The 26,665-nt window shown below is 41.6% G+C and overlaps 2 protein-coding genes and 1 long non-coding RNA gene across 4 annotated transcripts; 1 reads left to right on the top strand and 2 right to left on the bottom strand.

Annotated features, from left to right (window-relative positions):
- The first annotated feature begins 1,631 nt into the window (after positions 1 to 1,631).
- Positions 1,632 to 24,927, top strand: LOC143418928 (uncharacterized). Of its 2 annotated transcripts, none has more exons than XR_013098878.1 (7): positions 1,632 to 1,980; positions 9,499 to 9,639; positions 22,720 to 22,828; positions 22,947 to 23,013; positions 23,161 to 23,245; positions 24,583 to 24,653; positions 24,750 to 24,927. It is a non-coding gene; the product is annotated as an uncharacterized LOC143418928 (long non-coding RNA). The 2 variants fall into 2 exon arrangements; XR_013098879.1 differs by having other exon boundaries at positions 1,632 to 1,826.
- On the bottom strand, positions 14,623 to 16,086 carry LOC143419032 (TOG array regulator of axonemal microtubules protein 1-like). The gene is made up of 4 exons (XM_076885092.1): positions 15,451 to 16,086; positions 15,113 to 15,351; positions 14,862 to 15,017; positions 14,623 to 14,764 (listed from the first exon to the last, which is right to left on the bottom strand). The coding sequence occupies exons 2-4, from the start codon at positions 15,271 to 15,273 to the stop codon at positions 14,623 to 14,625; spliced, it is 459 nt and encodes a 152-aa protein (XP_076741207.1). The 5' UTR covers positions 15,274 to 15,351; positions 15,451 to 16,086.
- LOC112430454 (uncharacterized) lies at positions 16,512 to 22,087 on the bottom strand. The gene is made up of 11 exons (XM_076884667.1): positions 20,907 to 22,087; positions 20,533 to 20,685; positions 19,471 to 19,547; positions 18,932 to 19,262; positions 18,469 to 18,708; positions 18,188 to 18,311; positions 17,966 to 18,071; positions 17,628 to 17,866; positions 17,377 to 17,532; positions 16,956 to 17,279; positions 16,512 to 16,747 (listed from the first exon to the last, which is right to left on the bottom strand). The coding sequence occupies exons 1-10, from the start codon at positions 21,181 to 21,183 to the stop codon at positions 17,138 to 17,140; spliced, it is 1,845 nt and encodes a 614-aa protein (XP_076740782.1). The 5' UTR covers positions 21,184 to 22,087; the 3' UTR covers positions 16,512 to 16,747; positions 16,956 to 17,137.
- Positions 24,928 to 26,665: the final 1,738 nt, after the last annotated feature.

Below are 26,665 nucleotides of genomic sequence, written 5' to 3' on the forward strand. Positions count from 1 at the left end.
ATACCTACCAATTAAGGATGTTAAGAAACGCTGAAGAAGATGGCTATTAATGATTTAGCAGAACTGAAGAAACCTATAACTAGCAGTTACAATAATCAGTCCATCATTTCTCACTCCAGTTTCTCAAATGTGAAAACAAGTTGTCTTGTTCTTTATATTTTTTGATTGAAAATGGCTTTGTCAGGCAAAATGACCAGACATCGTGCAAATGTAAATGAGTTGCATTTACATTTGCACGATGTAGATGCAACTCAGTGACAAGTAGTGAGCAAGTAGGTGATTTGAAACAGTAATCCATGCTTTTATTTCATCTCGTTTGGATTACTGTAATGCTCTGTATTTTGGAGTTAGTCAGTGTCTTCTCTCTCGTCTGCAGCTGGTCCAAAATGTTGCTGCACGACTTTTAACCAGAACTCATAAAAGAGAGCACATAACTCCCATCCTCGCCTAACTCCATTGGCTGCGTGTATAATTTACAGAGTGGGTCATTTATATGGATACACCGTAATAACATGGGAATGGTTGGTGATATTAAAGTCCTGTTTGTGGCACATTAGTATATGTGAGGGGGCAAACTCCTCAAGATGGGTGGTGACCATGGTGGCCATTTAGAAGTCGGCCATCTTGGATACAACTTTTGTTTTTTCAATAGGAAGAGGGCCATGTGACACATCAAACTTATTGGTAATGTCAAAGAAAAACAATGGTGTGCTTGGTTTCAACGTAAATGTATTCTTTCATGAGTTATCTATAAGTGTCTCATTGTTCACAGCCATTGACAGGTCGAAGAGGTCAACACGTGAGGAGCGGTTCGAAATTGTGTTGATATCTGGTGAACGCAGTAATCGGGTCATTGCAGCAGATTTCAATGCAAGACACCCTACGAGACCACCCATCTCCCATGCTACAGTTAGCAAACTGTTTGCTAAGTTTTGTGAAACTGGTTCAGTGTTGGATTTGCCAAAATGTGGACACAAAAAAACTGTCACTAATGAGGAAACATCAGTGGCTGTCCTAGCTTCATTCAGCAAGAGCCCACAGCGTAGCACTTACCGCATGTCACTGGAGAGTGGCATTAGTCGAACATCCCTTCGGCGGATATTAGCTACTCACAAATGGCACCCTTACAAACTCCAGCTACTGCAGCATCTCAACGAGGATGACCCAGATCGGCGCACAAAATTTGCAGAATGGGCAAAACAAAAATTGAAACAGGACCCTCAGTTCACGCAGAAGATTTTGTTCAGTGATGAGGCAAACTTTTATGTGAATGGTGAAGTTAACCAACCAAACCACCGCTATTGGTCTGACACTGACCCACATTGGATGGATCCCTCCAAGACTGTTGGAACAACAAAAGTGATGGTTTGGTGTGGTATATGGGGTACAACGATAGTGGGTCCATTCTTCATCAATGGAAATGTAACCCAGTGAGTTTACACGGCTCAGTAATGCACAACAACATGTATTGTTAATTGGGATTTATCATTACTCTATTAATCACTGAGTTGAGCTAAAGTAAATCAATAGTAAAAGATAAATACTATAAATATAAGAATAAAACCCAAAGAGTATATTTACAGTAACACCCCTACTGGTTAGGAAGGAACAAGCCCCGCCTTCCCCTGCTCTGTACTGTCACCTGCTCAGACACAGAGAGAGACGGAGGCGCAAGAGACCATCGCTGATTTTCACCGCCAAGCTTTTCGCTGGAACATAACTATTAACTTGATAAATTGAGCAAATATCCATACCGGAGATCTGCATGGACCTTGGAGAAACGGACCTGATTTATTGTGAACATTTCGGACCTTGAAACCATCGCAGTGAGTCAGAAGCTGTTAAGCTAACCTTGAAGCTAAAAAGCTAACAAGAGGTTAACAGGGAATATAATGGCCCAATTTCAATGTTGTATATTTGCGCGGGAGCGGATGAAGTGGACAAGATCCTCTCTGAGAGTTGAACATTAGAAGTGTGCTGGTGAGTTAAACTGGGACTGGGCGAATCAGGCTAATTGAAAAGCTAACTAGCCTAATGCTCATAGCTGCAGCTGTAGCTGACCAGGTTTTCACTTTTTTTTTTTTTTTTTTTTTTAAACATTAAACTTTATTAAGAAACAGTATACAGAACATGTATACAATCAGAACAAAATTAACATATGCCAGGGGGTGTAATACAAAGAATTACAAACATTCAAATAATTTGTAATTACTACAAATAGTAATAGTTTTCATAGCCTTTTTGTTAAGTGATCCACTAATCAATTTTATGTAACATAAAACATCATTATAGTAATGTTTAAAATTAGGTTTTTTGTTACTGTATTTGCATTTGTGAAAATAAAATTTAGCTAAGATAACTAATAAGTTTATTATAAAGTAAACATCTTCTTTTTTTTGCCTTCGAAAGAAACAAAATACAACATTTTCCCATTTCACAGTAAAGTCATTATAGAGATGTCCAGCAATGAATCTACTGAAGTCTTTCCAAAATGTTCTAGCGAATGAACAGATCCAGAAGAGGTGTTGCACAGTCTCAGGATGGCTTCCACAAAATCCACAGTTCACATTTATGTCCCTTTTGAACTTTGTCATGTAATGATTAGCAGGATAAAATTTATGCAATATTTTAAATGAGACTTCCTTCACTTTATTCGTTACCAGATACTTGTTAGGAATTGACCATACTCTTTTCCAGTTAATGTCACTGACAAAGGAATTCCAATAAGAGACCACATGTGGGATAGTTAGAGATTCTGTCTGGAACAAAGCACGAATATTCTTATTACTTTTACTGTGGTTTGTTAGACAGATTCTTCCTATGTGTGAATCTAAAGGGTTGGGGAGAGAAACAGATGATATGCAAGGTTGAATACCTTTAAAAAGCATTATAATACCCGTAGGTATTGCATCAAATAATATGGCATATTCTTTGGGTGTGGCTGGAAATTTATAGGTGTTTAAGAATTCTGAGTAGGACATGAGCTGCCCATTAGGATTAAACAGCTGATTCACTAAAACAATCCGTTTCTCAACCCACCTAGAAAAAAATAATGATTTATTTTTATACACTATGTTCCTATTATTCCAAATTGAATACGTATGGGGTGTAAAGTTGTGTTTATATATAAGGGACCAAGCTAATAGAACTTGTTTATGAAACATCGAGAGCTTTTCTGGAAGCTTATCTATATTATAATCACAACCTAAGATAAAACTTAGACCACCAAACTTAGAGAAAATGTAGTGAGGAATAAAATTCCAAATGGATACCGGATTTTTAAGAAAATGTTTAGCCCAATTAATCTTAAATGTATTGTTTAGAGTAGTAAAATCCAAAACATTGAGACCACCGTGTTCATAGTCATTCATCAATACACTTTTTCTGATGTAATGTGTCCGGTTTTTCCAAAGGAAGTTTAAGAGCATTCGGTCGATATCCTTACAAGTTTTGCCGTCCACATGCAGAGAAATTGCTGCATAAGTCAGTCGAGACAGACCTTCTGCTTTTGAGAGCAATACCCTTCCTCTTAAACTTAAATCTCTCTGCAACCATTGATTTAAATTGGTTTGAGATTTTTTAATAATTGGGGGAAAATTTAGTAAAATTCTGTCTTTTGTATCTTTGCAGATAATCAGACCTAAATATGTTGCTTCATTTTTAACTGTTATATTACAAATACTCTGAACATTACACTCTTTGACAGGTAATAACTGACATTTATTTAAGTTTAGGACCAATCCAGACCCTTTTGAGAAATCCTCTATTACACTTAAAGCAATTGGCACTTGGCTAGCATTTTTAAGAAAAATTGTGGTATCATCTGCCAATTGACTGATGACAATCTCTCTGTCTGCTATGTTTATACCCTTCACAGGGCTATTCGAAATATGAGAGGCAAGAATTTGGGTGCAAAGTAAAAAAAGATAAGGGCTAATCGGGCAACCTTGGCGTACACCTCGATTAAGACTAAAACGAGAAGTGGTGCCATTTTTCATTCTAATAGAACTATTAGCATTGGAATACAGAGTTTTGATAGCTCTGCAGAAGATATCACCAAAACCAAATTTCTGAAGTGTAAGAAATATAAATTCATGCTCAATTGAGTCAAAGGCTTTATAGAAGTCCAGGAGAAGGATAAATGAGTCATCAGATATTAATGCTGAGTAGTCCAGAATATCCAAGACGAGTCTAATAAGTCCCTGAGTAAGGCTGGGAGGAAGAGTGCCCCTTTCAATACTTTCATTATAAACCTGCAACAAAAAGGGTGCAAGCTGACAAGAAAATGATTTATAGAATTCAGCCACCAGCCCATCTGTGCCCGGAGATTTGTTGTTTTTAAGAAATTCAATAGATGTCAATATCTCTTTTTCAGTAATTGGACTGTCACAAAAAAGCCTATCAGCACTTTTAATCATTTTAACATTGTTTACAGAGTCAATAAATTGGGTAGCGACCTTTGCGTTATAATTGGATCCATACAACTTTGAGTAGAAATTACAACAAAATTGAGAGATAATTTTTGCATCATCACTGACCGTACCATTTATATTCAATTTATGAATAGTATTGGTTTTAGATCTATGTTTTTCTAAGCGGAAAAAATAAGCAGAATTCTGCTCTCCCTCCTCTATCCACCTTTTTCTTGAACGAACGAAAGCTCCTTCAGCTTTCTGGCGGTAAATCTCATCCAGTTTAGATTGAAAGGACCTAAGATGTAATCTATCCTCTTCCGAGACCTCGTCTGGTGGGAGTTGATATATTGCGGAAATTTGAACAATTAGATTTTCTTCTTCTGCTGCCCTTGACTTAGCTATTTTTGCCCCATACTGTCTCAACATTTTACTTGTCTCAAATTTAAAAATTTCCCAGTTTGTGCTATAGGAATTCTCAATATTAGCCTTGTGTATAAAGTGTTTTAACAGTCGTGTAATTTCAGATTTTACAATTGTATGGCTCAGAAGCGAGCTATTTAATTTCCAATAGGAGGATCTATTAATTGCAATAGTAGGAAAGAGTTGCAGATTAATATATATTGCTCTATGATCCGTAAGTGGAGTTGTAAGGATATTGACCGTAACACTGTCCTTTGATAGACTACTTGATATTAACCAGAAATCAATACGTGATTTCCTTGAACCAGAACGGTTACTCCAGGTAAAAGATATATCATCAGGAAATTTGTCTCTCCAAATATCAGTTACATTAAATTTATCCATAAATGTTTCCAATCTCAAATTATTCCTAAAATGTTGTGCTGGTGGCCATCTGTCTATAGTGTCATTTAGTGAAACATTAAAATCTCCTCCAATTATTAAGTTTGAACTGGGATATTTAGAGAGCCAAAAACTAATCCTTGTATCTAAAGAGTCAATTAAATTATCATTTTCAGGTTTGGTATTATAGCCATATAAATTGACAATTATGAAAATGGAGTGATTGTATTCTACTATCAGACAAATATAATGACCCAAAGAGTCACAATCTGAATGTAGAACAATACCTTCGAAGCTACCTTTGAGAGTTGTGACCCCAGCTGACCTCTCTGTGCCATGCGAATACCAAACATCGTTACCCCACTGAGACTTCCAGAAGTTCACATCAGCAGATACAGAATGGCTTTCTTGGAAAAAACAAAAATGACTTTTATATTTCTTAGCAAACAAAAATAAGGCTTTACGTTTACAGATCTGTCTCAACCCCCTGGCATTTAGGGAAACAATAGAAAATGACAATTAAGAAAACAAAAAATAAACAGCTAGAAATTTAAAGAACCAATATTGTGTGCTTAACAAAAAATAAACCTCACTAAGGGACCGAGCATTGCAAGGATGAAAATAACTCGGCAGAAATACACGAAATATTTTTTAGGATACAACTCTGGTGCTGAAACTTAAAGTGTCCTCACACTATAAATGAGGCATAGACTTAATGATCCAAAACGCCAGAAGGATCAATGAAAAACAGCCAACCAAGTCCAAGCAACTGTGCAACATTGTAGGGTCTTTTCCATTCCTTAGCTTCCCCCATATTCACCTCTCATTCTGAAGACGGGAAAACTTCTGTCCCATTAACAAAACCCCGGCATCCAACGTAATAGGCCTTTTTATTTTCTCTGCGAGCCTTCTCGATAATGGGCCACAACTTGCTCCGGCGCTCCCTCTCTTCTCTGGAAAGGTCCTCAGCAAACTTCAAGTCCCGGTTTTCCTTTAAGAATGGAGATGTCTTAGCTGCTTTCCACAGGCTATCTCTGGTTCTGCGGGAGATGAACTGGATGATAATAGGTCTGGGACTGGTGTTGTTTGGGCGTTTGGAGCCGACCCGATGTACGGTGTCAATGGTGTCATAAAGTTGGTTTTTACATTCAGGCAACGTAGCCTGACAAATCTCAACAGCAACCTTCCATGTATCCTCCTGTTGTTCTTCTTTGACACCAAACAGCCTGAGGTTCCACCGTCTGGAATATCGCTCGAGATCTGTGATTCTTTGCTGGTTTTTATCCATACGCTCTTCCTCTTTGGAGATTTTCTGCTCCAATGTGCCCACTCTGCATTTGACATCTTTTATCTCTTCGCATGCAAAGTCCACAGTTTTTCTGATCCCGTCAATCTGTAGTGCAAGGTTATCCATTCTTTCGTTTATTAGTTTTGATAGAGTTTCAACAATATCCACGCTATCTCCCTTTGAATGCATCGCTTTCTTTGGCGCCGGAGACTGGCTGGGTGAGACGGGTAGAGGTGGAAACTCGTCCATTACGTCCTCAGTTATTGGGAGAGGTAGTGAAAGAGCCGTATAGTCATGGCAGTTGTCAAGCAGTGGGTTCACTGACCCGGTTGTTTGGCTAGCATTAGCCTTTAGCAGTAGCTTCGTCTTGGAGCTAGACGAGGGTCTTTTATTGTCACGCTGTGACATTTTATCTCTTAATTGATCAAAATCAGTCCTTTTCTGGCTTAAATACCGTAAAAGCTTCTAAGGTCTGAGTTGACACAGTGTTGCTACCGTATTATAAGGTTACATTTGCTAAGCTCGGCAGTAAGCGTGTACTTACTCGGCCATCTTGGAACGCCCCCCCGACCAGGTTTTCACTGTGGGAGAACACACGGGGTGTCACTGTCACTACCCGATCCGTACCGGAAACCCGATCGGTACCCCGCATGCGCGAAAGGTTTCTACTTCCGGTCATAGCGTTTTACGATAGTTAAAGGTCAGAGTATCTGTTAAGATGTTAAGAATAACAAGTATATCTTAAAATGTTTGCAATAATGAAGCATTTCAGTACAATGTAGACAAAAACGAAAAATAAAAAGATAGTTACGGATCAGGACTCCCCGATCCTTACTGCGCATGTGTAAAGTCTGACCGTACAAATCGAGTCTACCCGATCCGTACCGCGCATGTGCAGATGTTTTCTTCTTCTTCTGTTCGTTTAATGGCAGTGTACTCCCCAGTGTACGAGGATACCGTCACCTGCTGACCGAGCGAATAAACCCTATTATAAACTGAATTAGCGTCATTATAAACGTGTGTTAAATTTGATTTAGCGATAGTCGAGTGTGTTTATGCTTGTCTGTGAGGAGAGGATTGTTGGAATAGTGATGATTATGATGTGCGCTATCACTGTCAATTGTCAGTAAACACTTCATCTGGCTGCTGAATCTACACGTGAGATATTACAAAGTCTGCATTATTAACTCTGTAATTAGGCGCCATTCTCCTTATTTTACAGTGCTGTTGCTCAATCGGGGGACACTCTCTGTTGAGGAGAAAAGCATGAATTTCTTTGTATACCGATTATTCATTGTTTAAATGTCCCGGGAAGTCGAAAAGGAGGCAGAGCTGTTGAGAAATGCTAGGAGCTAACTGGGCGCTAACCGTATCATTCAAATATATTGGATGTCGCAATGTTGGCAGAGAGGAAGTGACGTAAGATTCGCGCATGCGGGGTACCGATCGGGTTTCCGGTACGGATCGGGTAGTGACACGGGGTTTCTCACGGAGTTCAGCCATTTTGAGCACTCAGCTTGTGTGCTGATGATGTTCTAGTATTACTTGTTGAATATTAAATGCACTAAAATTAGATGATGGAATAAGTTAATGTTGATCTTAAAGGTCATGAATCTACTTTATTTTGTTACATTTGATGCTCGAGCGGCACTGGATAGATGTCTGTGTGTATTCTTACTGTGCTGATACGTTACCACATACTGTAAAACTACAGCCTGTGGGTTTTTGTATATTCTTTTCATAATTTTATTCTGTACATTGAGTGTAAATAATATATTGCTTCATTGCTATGCAGTGTAAAGCAATGCTCCTTTAATTCAGTTAAAGGGCAATACTGTAAAAAAAATCTACCATAGTTTATGGTTTATTTCTGATTTCTGATAGAAATGTGCACATTGATGATAGAATAAGCTGATTGTGACTTAAAGATTGCATTCATGATTAAGATGCACTGTATAGACTATAGTTAGAAATTAGAATTAATGTTTTGTGCTTGTTTTGTTATAGCACTTACATTATTTACACATGGCCATGTATATCATTAGAGTGTGAACTGAATTAGTAATAGTCCTGTTGTTTACAGGCTAGGTTTTTTTATGGGATCGTGAGACCTGGATCTCTTCCTGACGAGGAAGATGGCGAACCTTTCCCTTTGAACCGAACCACAGCCATTCTGAGTTGGCCCAGAAGGGCAGGTTGCTCTTCTCTCATGAACAATTGCAACAGTGCGGTAGGACGAAATCGCACCAATCACAAACTTTTGACCTATTGGATTTGACTTGACTGAACACTGACTATTAAGCCGGCAAGACTGACATATCTGAGCTGAGATAGGATTCTGACTGTTATTATTATTGCTGTCACTGTATTTTATTTTATGTTTTCATTCCTGTTCATGAAATGCTGTTAAATTGTTGCTAAATAGTTTAATACAATTCATAGCAACTTTACCTGTGGCTCCAGTCATTCTTCTCCACGCAACTCACTTTATCCCTCCTACGAATCTAGCTATTGGCCCATTCTCTCCATCTTACTTTAATTTCCCCTACCCTATCCTGTACTTGGCTACAGAAACCTCAAGGCCACTGGATGTTTGAAATTGCTACATGATGATGTGTTTCCCTCTTTATGCACTGAAGCTGGCACGTTCCCTGAGTTTTTCCAGCAAGATGGTGCACCACCACATTATGGGTGCCAGGTCTGAGCATTCCTAGATGAACAGTTTCCTGGAAAGTGGATTGGTCATGTCATGGGCCAGTTGAATGGCCCCCAAGATCTCCCGATCTGACCCCCTTAGACTTTTATCTTTGGGGTCATCTGAAGGCAATTGTCTATGGTGTGAAGATACGAGATGTGCAGCACCTGAAACTATGGATGCCTGTGCTGGCATTTCTCCTGCGGTGTTGCTATCAGTGTGTGAAGAGTGGGAGAAGAGGGTTGCATTGACAATCCAACACAATGGGCAGCACATTAACCACTAACCCTCCTATGCAGGGAAAGACACATACACCGGTGGCGAGGCGGCCGCCGATCGACCGGTGGTGGCTAACGTGGAGCTCAATCGTGGATAAGGGAAACCGAAGGCAGGAGAAGCAGGCTGCTGCCGGTCCGAGCGTGAGGTGAACTGAATTTCAGGTAAGAAGTTACGAACTGCACTCTATTTGGGTCAGATATAAACCGAGTTTAGGTGTAGTTTATTTTCGTTGTGCTGACAGTTACAATAACTCGTTCTGCGTGCTAGCTAGCACGACAGCTGTGTGCACCTAAGTTACTGATGTTGAACTTTATGACAGCCTCCCCTGTCATTCTCTCGCCTGTTGAAACTTCAATCATGAAACTGATCAATGATCGGCTTTTCTCTCGTTTGTTCATTGCGCTAAACAACAGCAGCACGGTTAAGCTTGATCAGCTGTTGTTAGAATTCATTTAATTTTAATTTCTAGTATCAGCTGATGTTTGCTGGAGCCACAGCTGTAAAAAAGGGCTGGTCGAAACCAGGAGATGTCCTTACTGAATCATCAGAGCTGAACTGGTGATGGAGAAACAGGTTTACCTTTTAGGTGACATGAATGAGTTGAAGGAAAGTTATCAACTGTTTCTGAGAGACAAATAACACCAAGCTCCTTTTTTTGTGTAGCTGACAGCTGGTAACTGTGCAGGGGCGGATCTAGCAAAGCTTTTGGCAGGGGGCCAGGTAGGGCATTAACAGGGAGAGGGGGACACAAAGATATACTTTTCTTTCTTGCTCTCATATAAAATATTTACCTTTTATTAAATAGTTATCTGAATCTTACAACCAAAGTTTGTATAATAATACACAAGATTGGCTGTAGACCATTGTTAATCATTCAGAACACTGTGTAAAAATAACAAAAAACAAAAAGTGAATGCAAAAGTGCATAAATATTTATTTTACGTGTTTGATGTGTGTGGCAGGGCGTGGTCTGCAGTGCCGCTGCAGGGGAGGTGGACCCACGGGCGTAAAGTCTGTGCTCTCTCGGCTGGTTTTTTTTTGGTGTGTGTTGGGCTGTGAGTTGAAAAGCTACAGCCGGCTGTGTGGGTACACCAACCATGTGTGAAAAGTGGTCCATAACGTAATGCTTCAAAGCGTGTTCATGCAAACATTGTTGGGTCTGCCGTGGTACAATGGGACTTCTGCTCATGAACCTCTGTGCACAGCGTCTGCAAATCGGGGCTGTACGAAGTCACCTCATCTTTACACAAAACTGTAAGCTGTCATCTGTGAGGCGCGAGCGGTGTTTGTTTTTACCATAGTTCATGGTGGAGAATGGCTGCTCTGCTGAGTTTTGCTCTCTGTAGCCGTATGAATGGCAAACTACACTGATTAGCAGCAGCATAGGCAGGCTTAAAAATTTTTCTGAAATTTTCGCTTTCTAGTATTTATTTAATATTTCTTTATGTTATAAAAATGACTTTGAATCCTGATAAAAATTCAAAATCATGGGTTAAAAATGAAAACAAGAGAACTAAGAATGTATTAATATTTGTTGACAGAAAAACAGAAACTGTATATGTGCAACCAAAGTGCCGTTTTAATTCAGATGAAAAAAAAGGGATTTATTCATTCATTGTCCATTCAGGATCTTAAAAATGTGATAATAATAATGAAATAATACAAATAATGTAATAATAAGAATGATGTAATAATAATTAATGTAAATCTAAATAATATTGTCCTTCAGAGAAATAGTTTGTAGTCCTGAAGATGGAGAAGTTTACTCCCGCAGAGCGACTGGGACTGTCTGTGGTCATGATGGTTGAACCTCCAACGACTTTCCCAGCTTAGCCTCAGAGTGCTGCTGCTACTGTAGCAGCCACTCTTCTCCTCTGTACTCGTCAGGACTTGCATTGTCACATCTGGGGAACCCAGGCCCTGCTGGAGAGGAGAGCCTAGTCTGGATGCTGACCTGCTGCCTGTAATTATTAGCCTTTTTCAGGCTCTTGTTACGTTCTGGTCCCGGCAAGTAAATAAACGTAACAAATAGTTTGCCCCACTCACTTCCCACCCACGCACAAACCCCAACAACGACACCTTTTTCAAGTATTTAAGCAGCCATTTATTTTCATCGGCAGTGAGCAATGCCAAAACAATAAACAAAACTCCCTATAAAACAATCCCTACTCTTCCCTACACCAAAATAAAAAGAAGCCAAAACAAAAGACAAGTCACTTAACTAACTATCTAACGAAAAACAGGAGAAAACTTGTTCAACAAAAGAAAACGGCTTCTCACGGCTACTAGGCTGCGACAATGAAAGTTATACAGCAAAGGAACAAAAAGTGACCGCCACTTGTTAACTTATTTACAATTATTTACATGGCAAGGCTAGAGGTACACGTGAATACTCCAGCCTGCACTACAATGACACAACACACAACTCCCTGCTCATGGCAAAAAAAACACACGCGGTTCTCAATGGATGAGGGGATGGCACGGCGGGTGCCCCTTGGAGACCATCTGGGCGGGCTACCGGAAGACGGAAAACTGTGAGCAGGAACCGAAAACACCACTTTGTGTGTCAACACAAACTCATCAGCCCGTATAGCAGCAGCGGCGAGAGTCGTAACCTTCTGTTCATTTAAGTAGGTTACCACAGTGTCTGGTAGTTGGTTTTTAAACTCTTCCAACGTCACCAACTCACCCAGGTCATTCAAGGTTTTTACTGCTGTAGCATGACACCACTTATCAAACAGAGTTTTCTTTTCTCTGGCAAACTCCACATAGGTCTGGTTGGCGGATTTTTCCCCATTCCTAAATCTCTGCCTGTAAGCCTCTGGCACAAGCTCGTAAGCACGCAGGACAGCAGCCTTCACCATATCATAGTCAAAACTGTCCTCCAGAGAAAGAGCGGTGCACACCTCTTGAGCTTTCCCCACCAATCTACATTGGAGTAGAAGAGACCACACATCTTTTGGCCAGTGCAGCGCACCTGCGATACGCTCAAACACTGTGAAATACGAATCCACCTCAGTTTCCCGAAACGCCGGCACCATTTTGATGTGTTTACTCACATCAAAGCCACCACCTGGCATCAAGGCCGGTGGCTGCGGAGATGGCGACTGCGGGGATAATGACTCCGGGGAGGGTGCCTGCGGGGATGGTGACTGGATGGTGAGCCCTGATCCTCAAGTGCATAGCTTCCACCTCCAACTGCTGTTTCTTTAGCTCCACCTCCTTAATGCGCAGCGTTACCCGCAGCTCCTCCGCAGAAGGGCTAGGTGGAGAAGGGAGATTTTTCAGTGGGGCAAAAACACCAGCAACAGACACACACACAGCCTGCACTACAATGACACAACACACAACTGACCGAGTCAACGGGGTTCCAAAAAGCACTCCCAGGTGACTGTCATCCGGACGTTAAGTACTGGAGGTGGTCCATCAATTATCCAGTCCGAAGATATGTAGAGACTCCACCCAGATACCTAGCAGCCACGCCCAGGTGTCCACCTCCTAGGAGAGAAAAAAGGGAAAATACCGCCAGCCATCCTCCGGTGGGAGGCACAACACCAACAAACACATCACTGGGTCATAACAGTTTCCCCCACCCAAAAAAAATCAAACATCCAACCCCACACAAAGATGTTTGATTTACGACCTAGAGAGGGCATCAGCCATAACATTCTCTAAGCTCTTATATATCGGATCTCAATGTTGAAATCCTGTAGGAGTAAGGACCAACGCATGAGGCGCTGGTTGCTGTTTTAGAAATTTTCTAGAAAAGAAACAGACTGGGTGGTCAATGCCATTTTCATCCTCCTGCACGAGCACTGCACCCGCCCCCAAAACACTGGCGTCCACCTCTGAATCCTTGGCCCCTCAGGAACCGCCCAGGGACACCAAAAGTCTCCAGATGGCGCTTTCGCTCCTCTGCCCACGTCAGTCTGAGCCCATTATCAGATGAGATGTTGTCAAAGAAAGACTTTGCTTTGTCATAGTAGCACTTTGGACCAAAATGATCCTCCCCCGAACTCAGCTGCAACCCCACCTTTTCTCTTCCCTCAGAATTCCCATCTTTTAGATTCAGCCCCTCCTGTAACTTCTTCTCAAGCGCCTCCTTAATGAATTGCGTGTTGGAGGAATCAAAATCAAAGTCTGTGTCAAATTTAAGGGGTGGGAGATGGAGCATTAGCCACCATCAGCTGGCCTCTTCTGCGGTTCCTGTGCCGTCGAGGTCCTTGTCTTTTTCTAGCAGGTGGCCTGGTTTCAGCATTTTGCTGCTGACTGTCCTGAAAAGTGACTCTACTTGGGTCTGATTGCATGGTGGCTTCAGTGACCCTTGTGGTTTGAATATTTGTTCTTCTCGTCCCCTTGGGCTGCCTCCTATTCTGCTGCTGCTGTTGCTGGGATCCACTCGCACCTCTCCTCTGCCTAAATGTCTTTACACTGACGGTTTGAACAGCCTTTGATGTGGCACGATCGAAACCACTGTTATTTGTAAGTGGTATATCAACTACTTCTGGCGACGGAAAAACTGTGCCGCCAGCTAGATCGTTTCCCAAGATGATGTCAATACCTGCAACCGGTAACTGGGGTCGCACCCCAAGCTTAACCTCACCAGACAAAAACTGAGATGAAAGCTGCACCAAGTGTAAAGGAACCCGTATTACACACATCCTAACTCCCCAGGCTAACACATCCGCCCCACAACAGGATTGAGCTGAAAACGGTAAGACCCCCTCACGAATGAGCGACTGTTTCGCACCAGTGTCTCGCAAAATACTGACAGGAGTCCGCCGATCTTCTCCTATCAAGGGAACAAAGCCGTTTGACACAAACGGCTTAAACTCCTTATCTACTTTATCATTTTCGGGTGCCATCACCTCCCCCCAGGTAGGAGAGTTTGTCTGTAGAAGGATTATTGGGGAAGGAGATGTACCCTCCCTGGTCATTTCTTTTCTCTTCAGAGCAGTGCAAACCGCAATAAGGTGTAAGGCAGAAACACCAGCAACAGCCCCCAGCTCAACCTCCCCCGCAGGACCCGGCTCACCAAACAACCCCTTGTCCGTCAACTGGACACACAGGAACTCCCTAAGCTCTTTCTTCTCCACAGGACGCCTGTCTTTTTCAGGCTCTTCTCCACAGGACGCCTGTCTTTTTCAGGCTCTTCTCCACAAGACGCCTGTCTTTTTCAGGCTCTTCTCCACAGGACGCCTGTCTTTTTCAGGGACAATCTTCACCCACAAATTCATAAAGTCCTTGTGAAGGGTCAGTTTCTCAATGATTGTTCGCCCATGGTACCTGTGGAAGATTACAGTTGTCATTAATTTTCATTAATTGTGTAAACTCACAGAAAATAAAACATTGATGCACTTCAAACCCATTTAAAAGTACCCACCTGGCTTCAGGTGCAGCATCCCCTGCCATTCTAGAGGCAGCAATTAGAAATCTTTCAGTGAAGGTTCCTGTTTTCAGGGTGACGGCTGCTCCAAGTTTGTCAGCCAGCTGGTGCAGGTGTTGAGCCGTGCTATTCCTCACTGCAACACAGCGATGGCTGAGCAAGGACAATATTAGACACACAACTCAGTGAACATGATCTCTCTTTCATGTCTTCTAATAAAATCACTACAGCTTCTTCTCTCCTCTTACGTCAGTCCTGTGTTAAACAGAGCGCTCAGAATCCGTCCATGGCTGCAATTTTCCACCATGGCATCAAGCGCCAGATTGACCTCCTGATGTAGAAAGTTGTTGTTGGTCATTGCAAGCTTCAGCAATAGAGCTCGGCCTGTTGTTTCAACTTCTGGGTCCATTGTTCTCTGGAGCTGAATGTAGAGCTCATTGATGGCATGTATGGCCTCAAAGGCTATTGCTGAGCGTTGGTTTTTCACCTAAAATGTGAGTGAAAATCATCAGTTGAGGCTGTAGTATGCACTTGAAGGGAAACTAGCTGCATGAAACGCATATAAGAAACATAAAGTGTGCAATACCTCCTCAATGAGGACCAGACACACTTCATGTAGTTTAGTCTTCAGGATGTCCGAGTGGTGCTTTGCCAGAGACTGAATAGTTTGCAAGCCCTGTCTTTTCTTAATCCTGTATTTACACAACACAACATTGAACACGACTTCAGGAACACCACAAATAACACAGCCACATTATGCAGCACTGTTTCTGTGCAGTATTTAATGTCTCCTTACTACGTTTCTTACCAGTCGTCTGAAGACAGCAGACTAAAGCTGTGGGACAGGCTCTCTACAGGTGTAGCTACAGGCGGGAGTTTGACCCTGCTCTCTCTTGGATTATTCTGACTGCACTGACTGTCTGCTTTCTTGTCTGATAATCAACGAGGTTAGTAAAAAGAAACTGTCATTTCTTCTAATTCGAAGCATGATGCAGTGATTAATTGTTCATTAAAATCTTTTTAAAAAATCTCTTAATTTAAAGTTTGATTATTCAGCATCTTCTACAGTTACTGAGGAAAACCACTTACCGTCTATAGGGACGACTTTTGCACGGCGCAGCAGCGTCCCAGGCCGAGGTCCTCGTTTTTGCGGTATGGGAACTGTTGGAGGTTTTGGAGTCAAAGGCTTTACTGCAGTAAATGTTTTGGTTGGTACTGTGTGTCCAGGTGAGGTTACAATCCCATCCTGGAAATGCTGCAGTTTTTCCAAAATAGGCCCAAATTTGTCTTTTGCTGTCAAGACTCTTATTCCACGAATGACCTTCGTGTCTGTTTAGACAAAAAAATAACTAAATAACTACAAATTGACATCTTACAAAAACAACAATAAACATTTTTCTTCCTGATTTTTTTTTTCTTCAAAAAAGCATATAAAATGAATGGACAGCAAGAATGTGTAATTTAGCATTAAAATAGATAATCTACAGTGTCAAATTTTAAAATCTAAACTAACTGATTAACAGCAGGTGTAACCACTAAAGAAAAGCATCACCTTTGAACCGACCTGCTCCTGAATGTTTAGCAGAGAAAACAGGCAATTGCGATGGACAAGCTGCTCGAGGAGGTGGAGGAACTGGAGTGAGCGGTGTCATCTCAACAGGACTAACAATGAAAGGAATGGCCCTCAGATCACTTGGTGTGTGTGTGTCTGCAGAGCTGAGGCTACTCAGACTTCTTTCAGGGTCCTCCTGATTCCAAAAGGGGTCATCCAAACAGTTCCAGCTTCCCTGGACTATCTCTGGAGAGCCTGCGCATTGCTCAGGTAAAGGTGGGAGTTACACAGCATAATCTCTGGGTCTCTGTGCGATATGCAATGTGTCTGCCTGTTGAAAGAACACATTTGTCTTACTGCTCTGAGCTTTGTGAAAGTCCAGGATCCTGGACTCTGTGGTGAAGCGCTGACAGTTGCTCTGTCTACAGTGACTTACACAAAAATTACACTGTGCAAAGCAGCAAAATATAACACATCTCTCAGAAACATTTACATTTGATCAGCAGAGAAGTCAAGAATGAGTATGTTTAGTTACTTACATCTCCACCTGTGCGTCCCCTTGTCCGTCAACTGGACACACAGGAACTCCCTAAGCTCTTTCTTCTTCGCAGGACGCCTGTCTTTTTCAGGCTCTTCTCCACAGGACGCCTGTCTTTTTCAGGCTCTTCTCCACAGGACGCCTGTCTTTTTCAGGCTCTTCTCCACAAGACGCCTGTCTTTTTCAGGCTCTTCTCCACAGGACGCCTGTCTTTTTCAGGCTCTTCTCCACAGGACGCCTGTCTTTTTCAGGGACAATCTTCACCCACAAATTCATAAAGTCCTTGTGAAGGGTCAGTTTCTCAATGATTGTTCGCCCATGGTACCTGTGGAAGATTACAGTTGTCATTAATTTTCATTAATTGTGTAAACTCACAGAAAATAAAACATTGATGCACTTCAAACCCATTTAAAAGTACCCACCTGGCTTCAGGTGCAGCATCCCCTGCCATTCTAGAGGCAGCAATTAGAAATCTTTCAGTGAAGGTTCCTGTTTTCAGGGTGACGGCTGCTCCAAGTTTGTCAGCCAGCTGGTGCAGGTGTTGAGCCGTGCTATTCCTCACTGCAACACAGCGATGGCTGAGCAAGGACAATATTAGACACACAACTCAGTGAACATGATCTCTCTTTCATGTCTTCTAATAAAATCACTACAGCTTCTTCTCTCCTCTTACGTCAGTCCTGTGTTAAACAGAGCGCTCAGAATCCGTCCATGGCTGCAATTTTCCACCATGGCATCAAGCGCCAGATTGACCTCCTGATGTAGAAAGTTGTTGTTGGTCATTGCAAGCTTCAGCAATAGAGCTCGGCCTGTTGTTTCAACTTCTGGGTCCATTGTTCTCTGGAGCTGAATGTAGAGCTCATTGATGGCATGTATGGCCTCAAAGGCTATTGCTGAGCGTTGGTTTTTCACCTAAAATGTGAGTGAAAATCATCAGTTGAGGCTGTAGTATGCACTTGAAGGGAAACTAGCTGCATGAAACGCATATAAGAAACATAAAGTGTGCAATACCTCCTCAATGAGGACCAGACACACTTCATGTAGTTTAGTCTTCAGGATGTCCGAGTGGTGCTTTGCCAGAGACTGAATAGTTTGCAAGCCCTGTCTTTTCTTAATCCTGTATTTACACAACACAACATTGAACACGACTTCAGGAACACCACAAATAACACAGCCACATTATGCAGCACTGTTTCTGTGCAGTATTTAATGTCTCCTTACTACGTTTCTTACCAGTCGTCTGAAGACAGCAGACTAAAGCTGTGGGACAGGCTCTCTACAGGTGTAGCTACAGGCGGGAGTTTGACCCTGCTCTCTCTTGGATTATTCTGACTGCACTGACTGTCTGCTTTCTTGTCTGATAATCAACGAGGTTAGTAAAAAGAAACTGTCATTTCTTCTAATTCGAAGCATGATGCAGTGATTAATTGTTCATTAAAATCTTTTTAAAAAATCTCTTAATTTAAAGTTTGATTATTCAGCATCTTCTACAGTTACTGAGGAAAACCACTTACCGTCTATAGGGACGACTTTTGCACGGCGCAGCAGCGTCCCAGGCCGAGGTCCTCGTTTTTGCGGTATGGGAACTGTTGGAGGTTTTGGAGTCAAAGGCTTTACTGCAGTAAATGTTTTGGTTGGTACTGTGTGTCCAGGTGAGGTTACAATCCCATCCTGGAAATGCTGCAGTTTTTCCAAAATAGGCCCAAATTTGTCTTTTGCTGTCAAGACTCTTATTCCACGAATGACCTTCGTGTCTGTTTAGACAAAAAAATAACTAAATAACTACAAATTGACATCTTACAAAAACAACAATAAACATTTTTCTTCCTGATTTTTTTTTTCTTCAAAAAAGCATATAAAATGAATGGACAGCAAGAATGTGTAATTTAGCATTAAAATAGATAATCTACAGTGTCAAATTTTAAAATCTAAACTAACTGATTAACAGCAGGTGTAACCACTAAAGAAAAGCATCACCTTTGAACCGACCTGCTCCTGAATGTTTAGCAGAGAAAACAGGCAATTGCGATGGACAAGCTGCTCGAGGAGGTGGAGGAACTGGAGTGAGCGGTGTCATCTCAACAGGACTAACAATGAAAGGAATGGCCCTCAGATCACTTGGTGTGTGTGTGTCTGCAGAGCTGAGGCTACTCAGACTTCTTTCAGGGTCCTCCTGATTCCAAAAGGGGTCATCCAAACAGTTCCAGCTTCCCTGGACTATCTCTGGAGAGCCTGCGCATTGCTCAGGTAAAGGTGGGAGTTGCACAGCATAATCTCTGGGTCTCTGTGCGATATGCAATGTGTCTGCCTGTTGAAAGAACACATTTGTCTTACTGCTCTGAGCTTTGTGAAAGTCCAGGATCCTGGACTCTGTGGTGAAGCGCTGACAGTTGCTCTGTCTACAGTGACTTACACAAAAATTACACTGTGCAAAGCAGCAAAATATAACACATCTCTCAGAAACATTTACATTTGATCAGCAGAGAAGACAAGAATGAGTATGTTTAGTTACTTACATCTCCACCTGTGCGCTTTCTCTGAATCAAATCTTCAAAGCGATGGAAAAAGTTATCTGATGTCTTTTCAGACATGCCTGAGATAAAAAGTGAACAAATTGTTTAGAAATAGAAAGTTAGTGAGTGCTGCTCAGTGTGTGAGTGGCAAGTTCTAACTGAGCTGCTCAGTAAATAGCTGTTATGATGTGGAACTCACAGAGCATTTTTTGAAAATATTCATATATATACACTATTTTGTGTTTACAAAAATATCAGACATGTCTAAATCAAAGGCAGCTTATGATCTCTAATTATGATCTTTAATCAACAAATTTAAATAGACGTCCTAATCACAGCTTCTAAAACTAGACAACACTATACTGATAAATTCATATAAAACAGCAAAAAGGAGATAAAAGCACTGTCATAAATAGAGAAATAAGTACAGTAAATAAATAAATACAGTTTTTAAAAAATATAGAAAAAAAACATGTGTCATTTGTTACAACGACAACAAAATAGCAGCTTGGACAAAGCTGTTTCTTCAAACTTCGCCTGCATTTAGGGGCTGCAAACCTCTGTCCCACAGGAAGAAGCTGAAATCCTCCAATAAGGGGTGGGAGTCATTTAAAGTAGAGTAACTCATCCTCTACAACTGCCTAGTATTCAAGGACTCTATGTTAAGATGCTCTAACATGGTACAGTACCTTCAGAAACGCCTCAAATTTCTATACTGAAAATTAAATCTCTTCTCAGGAACCTTTTCTCCATTCAGTAGAAGTAGATCTAGTATTCATTTTAAAGTTCTAATGAAGACAGCAGACTAAAGCTGTGGGACAGGCTCTCTACAGGTGTAGCTACAGGCGGGAGTTTGACCCTGCTCTCTCTTGGATTATTCTGACTGCACTGACTGTCTGCTTTCTTGTCTGATAATCAACGAGGTTAGTAAAAAGAAACTGTCATTTCTTCTAATTCGAAGCATGATGCAGTGATTAATTGTTCATTAAAATCTTTTTAAAAAATCTCTTAATTTAAAGTTTGATTATTCAGCATCTTCTACAGTTACTGAGGAAAACCACTTACTGTCTATAGGGACGACTTTTGCACGGGGCAGCAGCGTCCCAGGCCGAGGTCCTCGTTTTTGCGGTATGGGAACTGTTGGAGGTTTTGGAGTCAAAATAGGCCCAAATTTGTCTTTTGCTGTCAAGACTCTTATTCCACGAATGAACTTCGTGTCTGTTTAGACAAAAAATAACTAAATAACTACAAATTGACATCTTACAAAAACAACAATAAACATTTTTCTTCCTGATTTTTTTTTCTTCAAAAAAGCATATAAAATGAATGGACAGCAAGAATGTGTAATTTAGCATTAAAATAGATAATCTACAGTGTCAAATTTTAAAATCTAAACTAACTGATTAACAGCAGGTGTCACCACTACAGAAAAGCATCACCTTTGAACCGCAATTGCGATGGACAAGCTGCTCGAGGAGGTGGAGGAACTGGAGTGAGCGGTGTCATCTCAACAGGACTAACAATGAAAGGAATGGCCCTCAGATCACTTGGTGTGTGTGTGTCTGCAGAGCTGAGGCTACTCAGACTTCTTTCAGGGTCCTCCTGATTCCAAAAGGGGTCATCCAAACAGTTCCAGCTTCTCTGGACTCTCTGTGGAGAGCCTGCGCATTGCTCAGGTAAAGGTGGGAGTTGCACAGCATAATCTCTGGGTCTCATTGCGATATGCAATGTGTCTGCCTGTTGAAAGAACACATTTGTCTTACTGCTCTGAGCTTTGTGAAAGTCCAGGATCCTGGACTCTGTGGTGAAGCGCTGACAGTTGCTCTGTCTACAGTGACTTACACAAAAATTACACTGTGCAAAGCAGCAAAATATAACACATCTCTCAGAAACATTTACATTTGATCAGCAGAGAAGTCAAGAATGAGTATGTTTAGTTACTTACATCTCCACCTGTGCGCTTTCTCTGAATCAAATCTTCAAAGCGATGGAAAAAGTTATCTGATGTCTTTTCAGACATGCCTGAGATAAAAAGTGAACAAATTGTTTAGAAATAGAAAGTTAGTGAGTGCTGCTCAGTGTGTGAGTGGCAAGTTCTAACTGAGCTGCTCAGTAAATAACTGTTATGATGTGGAACTCACAGAGCATTTTTTGAAAATATTCATATATATACACTATTTTGTGTTTACATGGCAACGGGAGGAAACAACCCGGCAAAATAACACATGACAGCGAGATAAATTTATATTGGCATGTGTATTCAGAGTGTTACCACTATTCTAGGATTTCTATTGTCAGAATAATATTTGTGACTTTAGACCTTTATTTAAACTGTAGACTTGCTTGAACTTAAGAAAGTAGAAGGTTGGTTTGTTATGCTTCAAGGTTGGATTTTATTAATGAAAACATTAAAGGGAAAAATGTTAACAAGCAAACAAACCTTACTAAAAATGTTCATGTTATTCATTGCATTATACAACAGAGGTCCAGAGTCCAAATGTGACCTCTAGCACCAAACGCTTGCTGCAGCTGTTGGTGTCAGAGGTGACGCACAAGGTATCAGGTTTTCTGTGTGATTACTTTTTCATATAGGACCAAGTATGTTTGGATAGCGTTTTGCCCTTGAAAACTGCCGTTGAATATTAGACATTGTTGTCTAATGTTATAAATGTATTGATGTGAAAGGTGTAAGTGTGACAAATATGGAATAAGATAGGAAATGAGAAAGGAGGCAAATACTTGTTCACAGGGCTATAGTCTGTAAATGGTCTTCTTTTGGCTATAGTAGATCTTTTACTTGTTCCTTTTTTAATTGTTTGTTAAAATAGTTTTTTCGATCATATTGAGTATAGAGGAATGCAACTGTGAGCTTTAGCAATTATCCCGCTTCAACAGGACCGTGATCCCGATGTGTGAGACAGCAGGGTGCTGCCACTGGTGTTGTAATGTGTGATTTAGTTCCTCCTAACATTTCAGTTTTCTTCCAGTATCTATCCTCTGTGATTACTGGCTCTTTAGACAGATTTAATAGAAGTGTGTGAGCTATTGGCTCAGTATAAAGGGTCAGTAGTGTTTTCATGTCACCTATCCATCCTCCATTTAGTCACCCAAAGCATGTAGTAAATACTGCTCACTTTTATTCACCTTCTCTTAAATCCAGAAAAATTCCCACTTGTTAACGTTGAGTGTGTGTGTGTGTGTGTGTGTGTGTGTGTGCGTGTGTGTGTGTGCGTGTGTGTGTGTGTGTGCCAGTTGCAGCCTCCAAGTTGAACACCATCACCAAATCCAACCTGGGTCAGTGTGTCAGCAAGTACGACCTGCTGGTCTGGTTTGAGATCAGCGAGCTGGAGCCCACTGGAGAGTGAGTATCCACCTGGAGTGTTATATTCACGCACAAGCTTTAAAGGAACCATAAAAATGATCTCCAGGAAGAATATTATAAGTTGGGATGTTGTGTCACCTCCTCCCTCCATGCACAGGTACATCCCAGCCATCGTGGATCACAGTGGAGGCCTGCCCTGTCATGGTACCTACCTGCTGCACCAGGTACAGGATTGGTGCACATGTTGTTTCCTTATTACTCACACAGTGGTAACTGCTTCCTTTGTACACAGTTGAATATCTTCTTTTAAAGCGTAATGTTGCTCTAGCTGTGCTCACTGTGATCCTGAGCTCCTGTTATGTTTGCTGCAGGGGATCCAGCGGAGGATCACAGTGACCCTCATCCACGAGAAGGGCAGCGAGCTCCATTGGAAAGATGTTCGTGAGCTGGTTGTAGGTGAGCAGCCTGCCTTTAGGGTCTAGTCGTGCTATACCTCTGTGTAGAAAACAAAACCCCAAAGCACCGAAACAATGTTTTATAGTGTTTGTGTGCTTTTGATAGAGGAAGACAGGACAGAACATCATTAAAGGGATTTGACTTTGTGAGATCACCCTGAAAACGCACCACTCGGTTCACTCTGAGATATTTTCAGTCTGGAAAGATGAATCTGTCGGGCTTCAGGCTGCTTCTCACTTTAAGCAGTTCATGCTGTAGCTGATGGACCAAAAATGACATTTGATATTTTAGACATTCAGCTGCTGACTCTGAAGCCAACAGGCTCTTGAGTGTGGATGATTGTGTTGGTACTGGATGCTGTGATCAAACAGCTGTTCTGATCTGTCTTCATTCATGCCTGTTGTTATTAAGCCTCCTAAGCTCCAAACCAGTAAAAGCAATCTTTGGAGGCAACACCCTTTTTAGTACTTTGCTGTATTTGTTTGTGATTGTGTGACACTGAACCACAGTGCTATGTATATCCTCTGTAACACTCAGACGTTTCCAGATCAGTGTTTCCCCCTCAGCTGTTTCTCACTATAGAGTCTTTCCTCTGTAACAATGAGGCACCAGCAGAGCATATCTGGCTCCCAGTCTGTGGCTGATAGTGCCCCCTGCTGTTAATAACAGGAACAGTGTAACCTTGTATGGAGCTCATAGTGATGGTCTGAAGATTGCTGCTGCAAGGCAGTAATTTGTATCCATGTGTGCTGTCTATTCTGAGCATATGCAGTTATGTGAGCTCTCAGGTTTTATGTATCAGGACATAATTAAAAACAATCAGGTCCTTAGTAGGTCTTAATATGAGGTAAATGCAACCTCAGATGAACAGCACAGAACACATTATACCAGGTCATTATTTATTTAACACACACTGAGCCGAAATTCAGATGTTTCAAAAACTAAGACATCCAAGACTATTTCCATAATTATTTAAGAGGGTCAGTATTAGCCAAGTGCTAATCAAGTGCACTAGATCATCAGTAAGTGTAACCACTACTGTCAGTTTGCTGGTGTGGCGTATTCAGGTAAGTGGTAACATACTGAGGAGGAGAGAAGCAGTTGTTGATACCCATGAATGTGGGAAGGCTTTGAAGTCGATCATTTTACAGCAAGAAAGATTATTCGCAAGTTAAAAAATCAAAGATTATCTTATATCTTATCTAACTATGAAGATGATGTTCTGGATAATCTCTACATGGACTTTTGGTATGTGTTTTACTATAGAAGATGATCAGTAATCTGTCTCATTCTCAGGTTTTGCAGCTAAACTCATCTGATTTATAACTAATTTACAGATAATCTGGGATGGAACAGATGTTGACCTGGATCCTCAAACTCCTGGAAAGCCACTGACAGGTCAAAATAAGTAAGCATATAAAACATGAAGTGTTTGTGAGGTTCATCTGCAGCACCTTTGTCTCTGTGAAATGTTTGCTAATTTAACATTTTCCCTCCTAAACAGGAAGGAGTTTGTGGAGGCCTATGTGAATCATGCCTTCAACACATCAGTGGAGAATCTGTTCCAGGAGTTCAAGCGAGGCTTCTTCCTGGTGTGTGAGCAGGATTTGGTGAGGCTGTTTCGACCAGAGGAGCTGCAGGGAGTGCTGGTCGGCCAGGACGTGCATGACTGGGAAAAGTTCAAACAGGTACAGTCAGCCAAACAGACACAGGCTGTAGTTTCACAGCTGTCCTGTAGCACAATAACTGTGTACTGCATACTGTCAAAAGCATTCAGTCGGCTGCTTTAACACAAATATGAACTTGAGTCACATCTCAGTCTTAATCCAGACTTTTGTATGATAGTATAATATAATAGTCAGCCCACCCTTCGCAGCTATAACTGCTTCCACTCTTCTGGGAAAGCTTTCCACAAGGTTTAGGTGTGTTTATGGGAATTTTTTGACTATTCTTCCAGAGGTGCATTTGTGGTGTCAGACACTGACGTTGGAGGAGAAGGCCTGGCTCACAGTTGCTGCTCTAATTCATCCCAAAGATGTTCTATCAGGTTGAGGTCAGGACTCTGTGCAGGCTAGTCCAGTTCTTCTACACCAAACTCACTCATCCATGTCTTTATGGACCTTGTATTGTGCACTGGTGCCCAGCCATGTGCACACATGCCCACACTTTACACTTGGCACAGTGCAGTCAGACAAGTACTTCTGGCAACCACCAAACCCTGACACATCCATCGGATTGCCAGTCAGAGAAGTGTGATTCGTCACTCCAGTAAACACATCTCCACTGCTTTAGAGTCCAGTGTTGAGATGCTTAAATCACTCCATCTGACGCTTTGCATTGTGTTTGTCAGTGTAAGGCTGGGATGCAGCTGCTCAGCCATGGAAACCAATGAAGTTTGGACATCTGTAACAACAGCAGACTGCAGATATTGGTGACTTAAGTGCACTATGAGCCTTAGCATCAGCTGACTCGCTGTCATTTCCAATTACTTCCACTTTGTTATAATATCACTAACAGCTGACTATGGAATATTTAATAGCGAGGAAATTTCATGACTGGACTTGTTGCACTGGTGCATCCTATCACATTACCATGCTGGAATTCATTCAGTTCCTGAGAGCGACTCGTCCTTTCACACATGTTTGTAGAAGTAGTCTGCATGCCTAGGTGCTTGATCTAATACACCTGTGTCCATGGAAGTGATTGGAACACATTAATTGAATGATTTGGATGTGTTAGGGAATACTTTTGGCAACATAGTGTATGCCTGACCTTACAAACTCTATGATTATAACAGTCATTTTCACTGTTTTCAGAACACAAGTTATGGTTGGAGATATCATGACCGCCACCCCACCATACAGATGTTTTGGGAGGTATTTGATGAACTAACTGAAGAGCAGAGGAAAGATTTCCTTCGTAAGTACTTGCTGAAGCCTCCATTATGATATGTTACTGAAATCACACTGTATCATATAAAACATTAGATTTTTCTGTGCTTTACCAAGATACATTAGAGAGCAGCATTGTTCTGATTAATATACTGTAAAGCTGCTTCTAGCTGGTGGACTGAGCCGCCTCACCTTTCACCTGGCTCACGTCACACACCTGGAGAGACTCGACCTCCACCTGTGTTGCCTCACGCGAGATGATCTAGAGGCTCTGAGTCAGTTGCTACCAATCTCACACGCCGGACACTAATCGCATGCTCGCTGCAGCAGTCATGTGACTCGTTGTTTTTCAGTCCAGGTGCTGCCCTCTCTCACTGCACTGACCGAGCTTGATGTGTCATCCAATAAGGAAGTGGGAGGTGTGGTCCACCTGCTGGTCTCCGCCCTCCCTGCGACACAAATGAGGAGGCTGCCATTCAACAGCTGCTACATGAGCAACGAGTCCTTCACTGCTCTGGGTAACACACAC

The sequence above is a fragment of the Maylandia zebra genome, linkage group LG6, assembly GCF_041146795.1.
Source record: "Maylandia zebra isolate NMK-2024a linkage group LG6, Mzebra_GT3a, whole genome shotgun sequence".
NCBI lineage: Eukaryota > Metazoa > Chordata > Actinopteri > Cichliformes > Cichlidae > Maylandia > Maylandia zebra.

Bases quoted from the DNA above. Each gene is read 5' to 3' on its own strand.
- LOC112430454 (XM_076884667.1), bottom strand. From the start codon at position 21,183: ATGAGACCCAGAGATTATGCTGTGCAACTCCCACCTTTACCTGAGCAA. The intron at 20,686-20,906 runs GTGATGCTTTTC...TTGTCTAAACAG, and splicing joins ATCGCAATTGCGGTTCAAAG to ACACGAAGTTCATTCGTGGA. The intron at 17,280-17,376 runs GTGGGTACTTTT...AATCTTCCACAG, and splicing joins GATGCTGCACCTGAAGCCAG to GTACCATGGGCGAACAATCA.
- LOC143419032 (XM_076885092.1), bottom strand. From the start codon at position 15,273: ATGGACCCAGAAGTTGAAACAACAGGCCGAGCTCTATTGCTGAAGCTT. The intron at 15,018-15,112 runs GTAAGAGGAGAG...GTCCTTGCTCAG, and splicing joins CTGTTTAACACAGGACTGAC to CCATCGCTGTGTTGCAGTGA. The intron at 14,765-14,861 runs GTGGGTACTTTT...AATCTTCCACAG, and splicing joins GATGCTGCACCTGAAGCCAG to GTACCATGGGCGAACAATCA.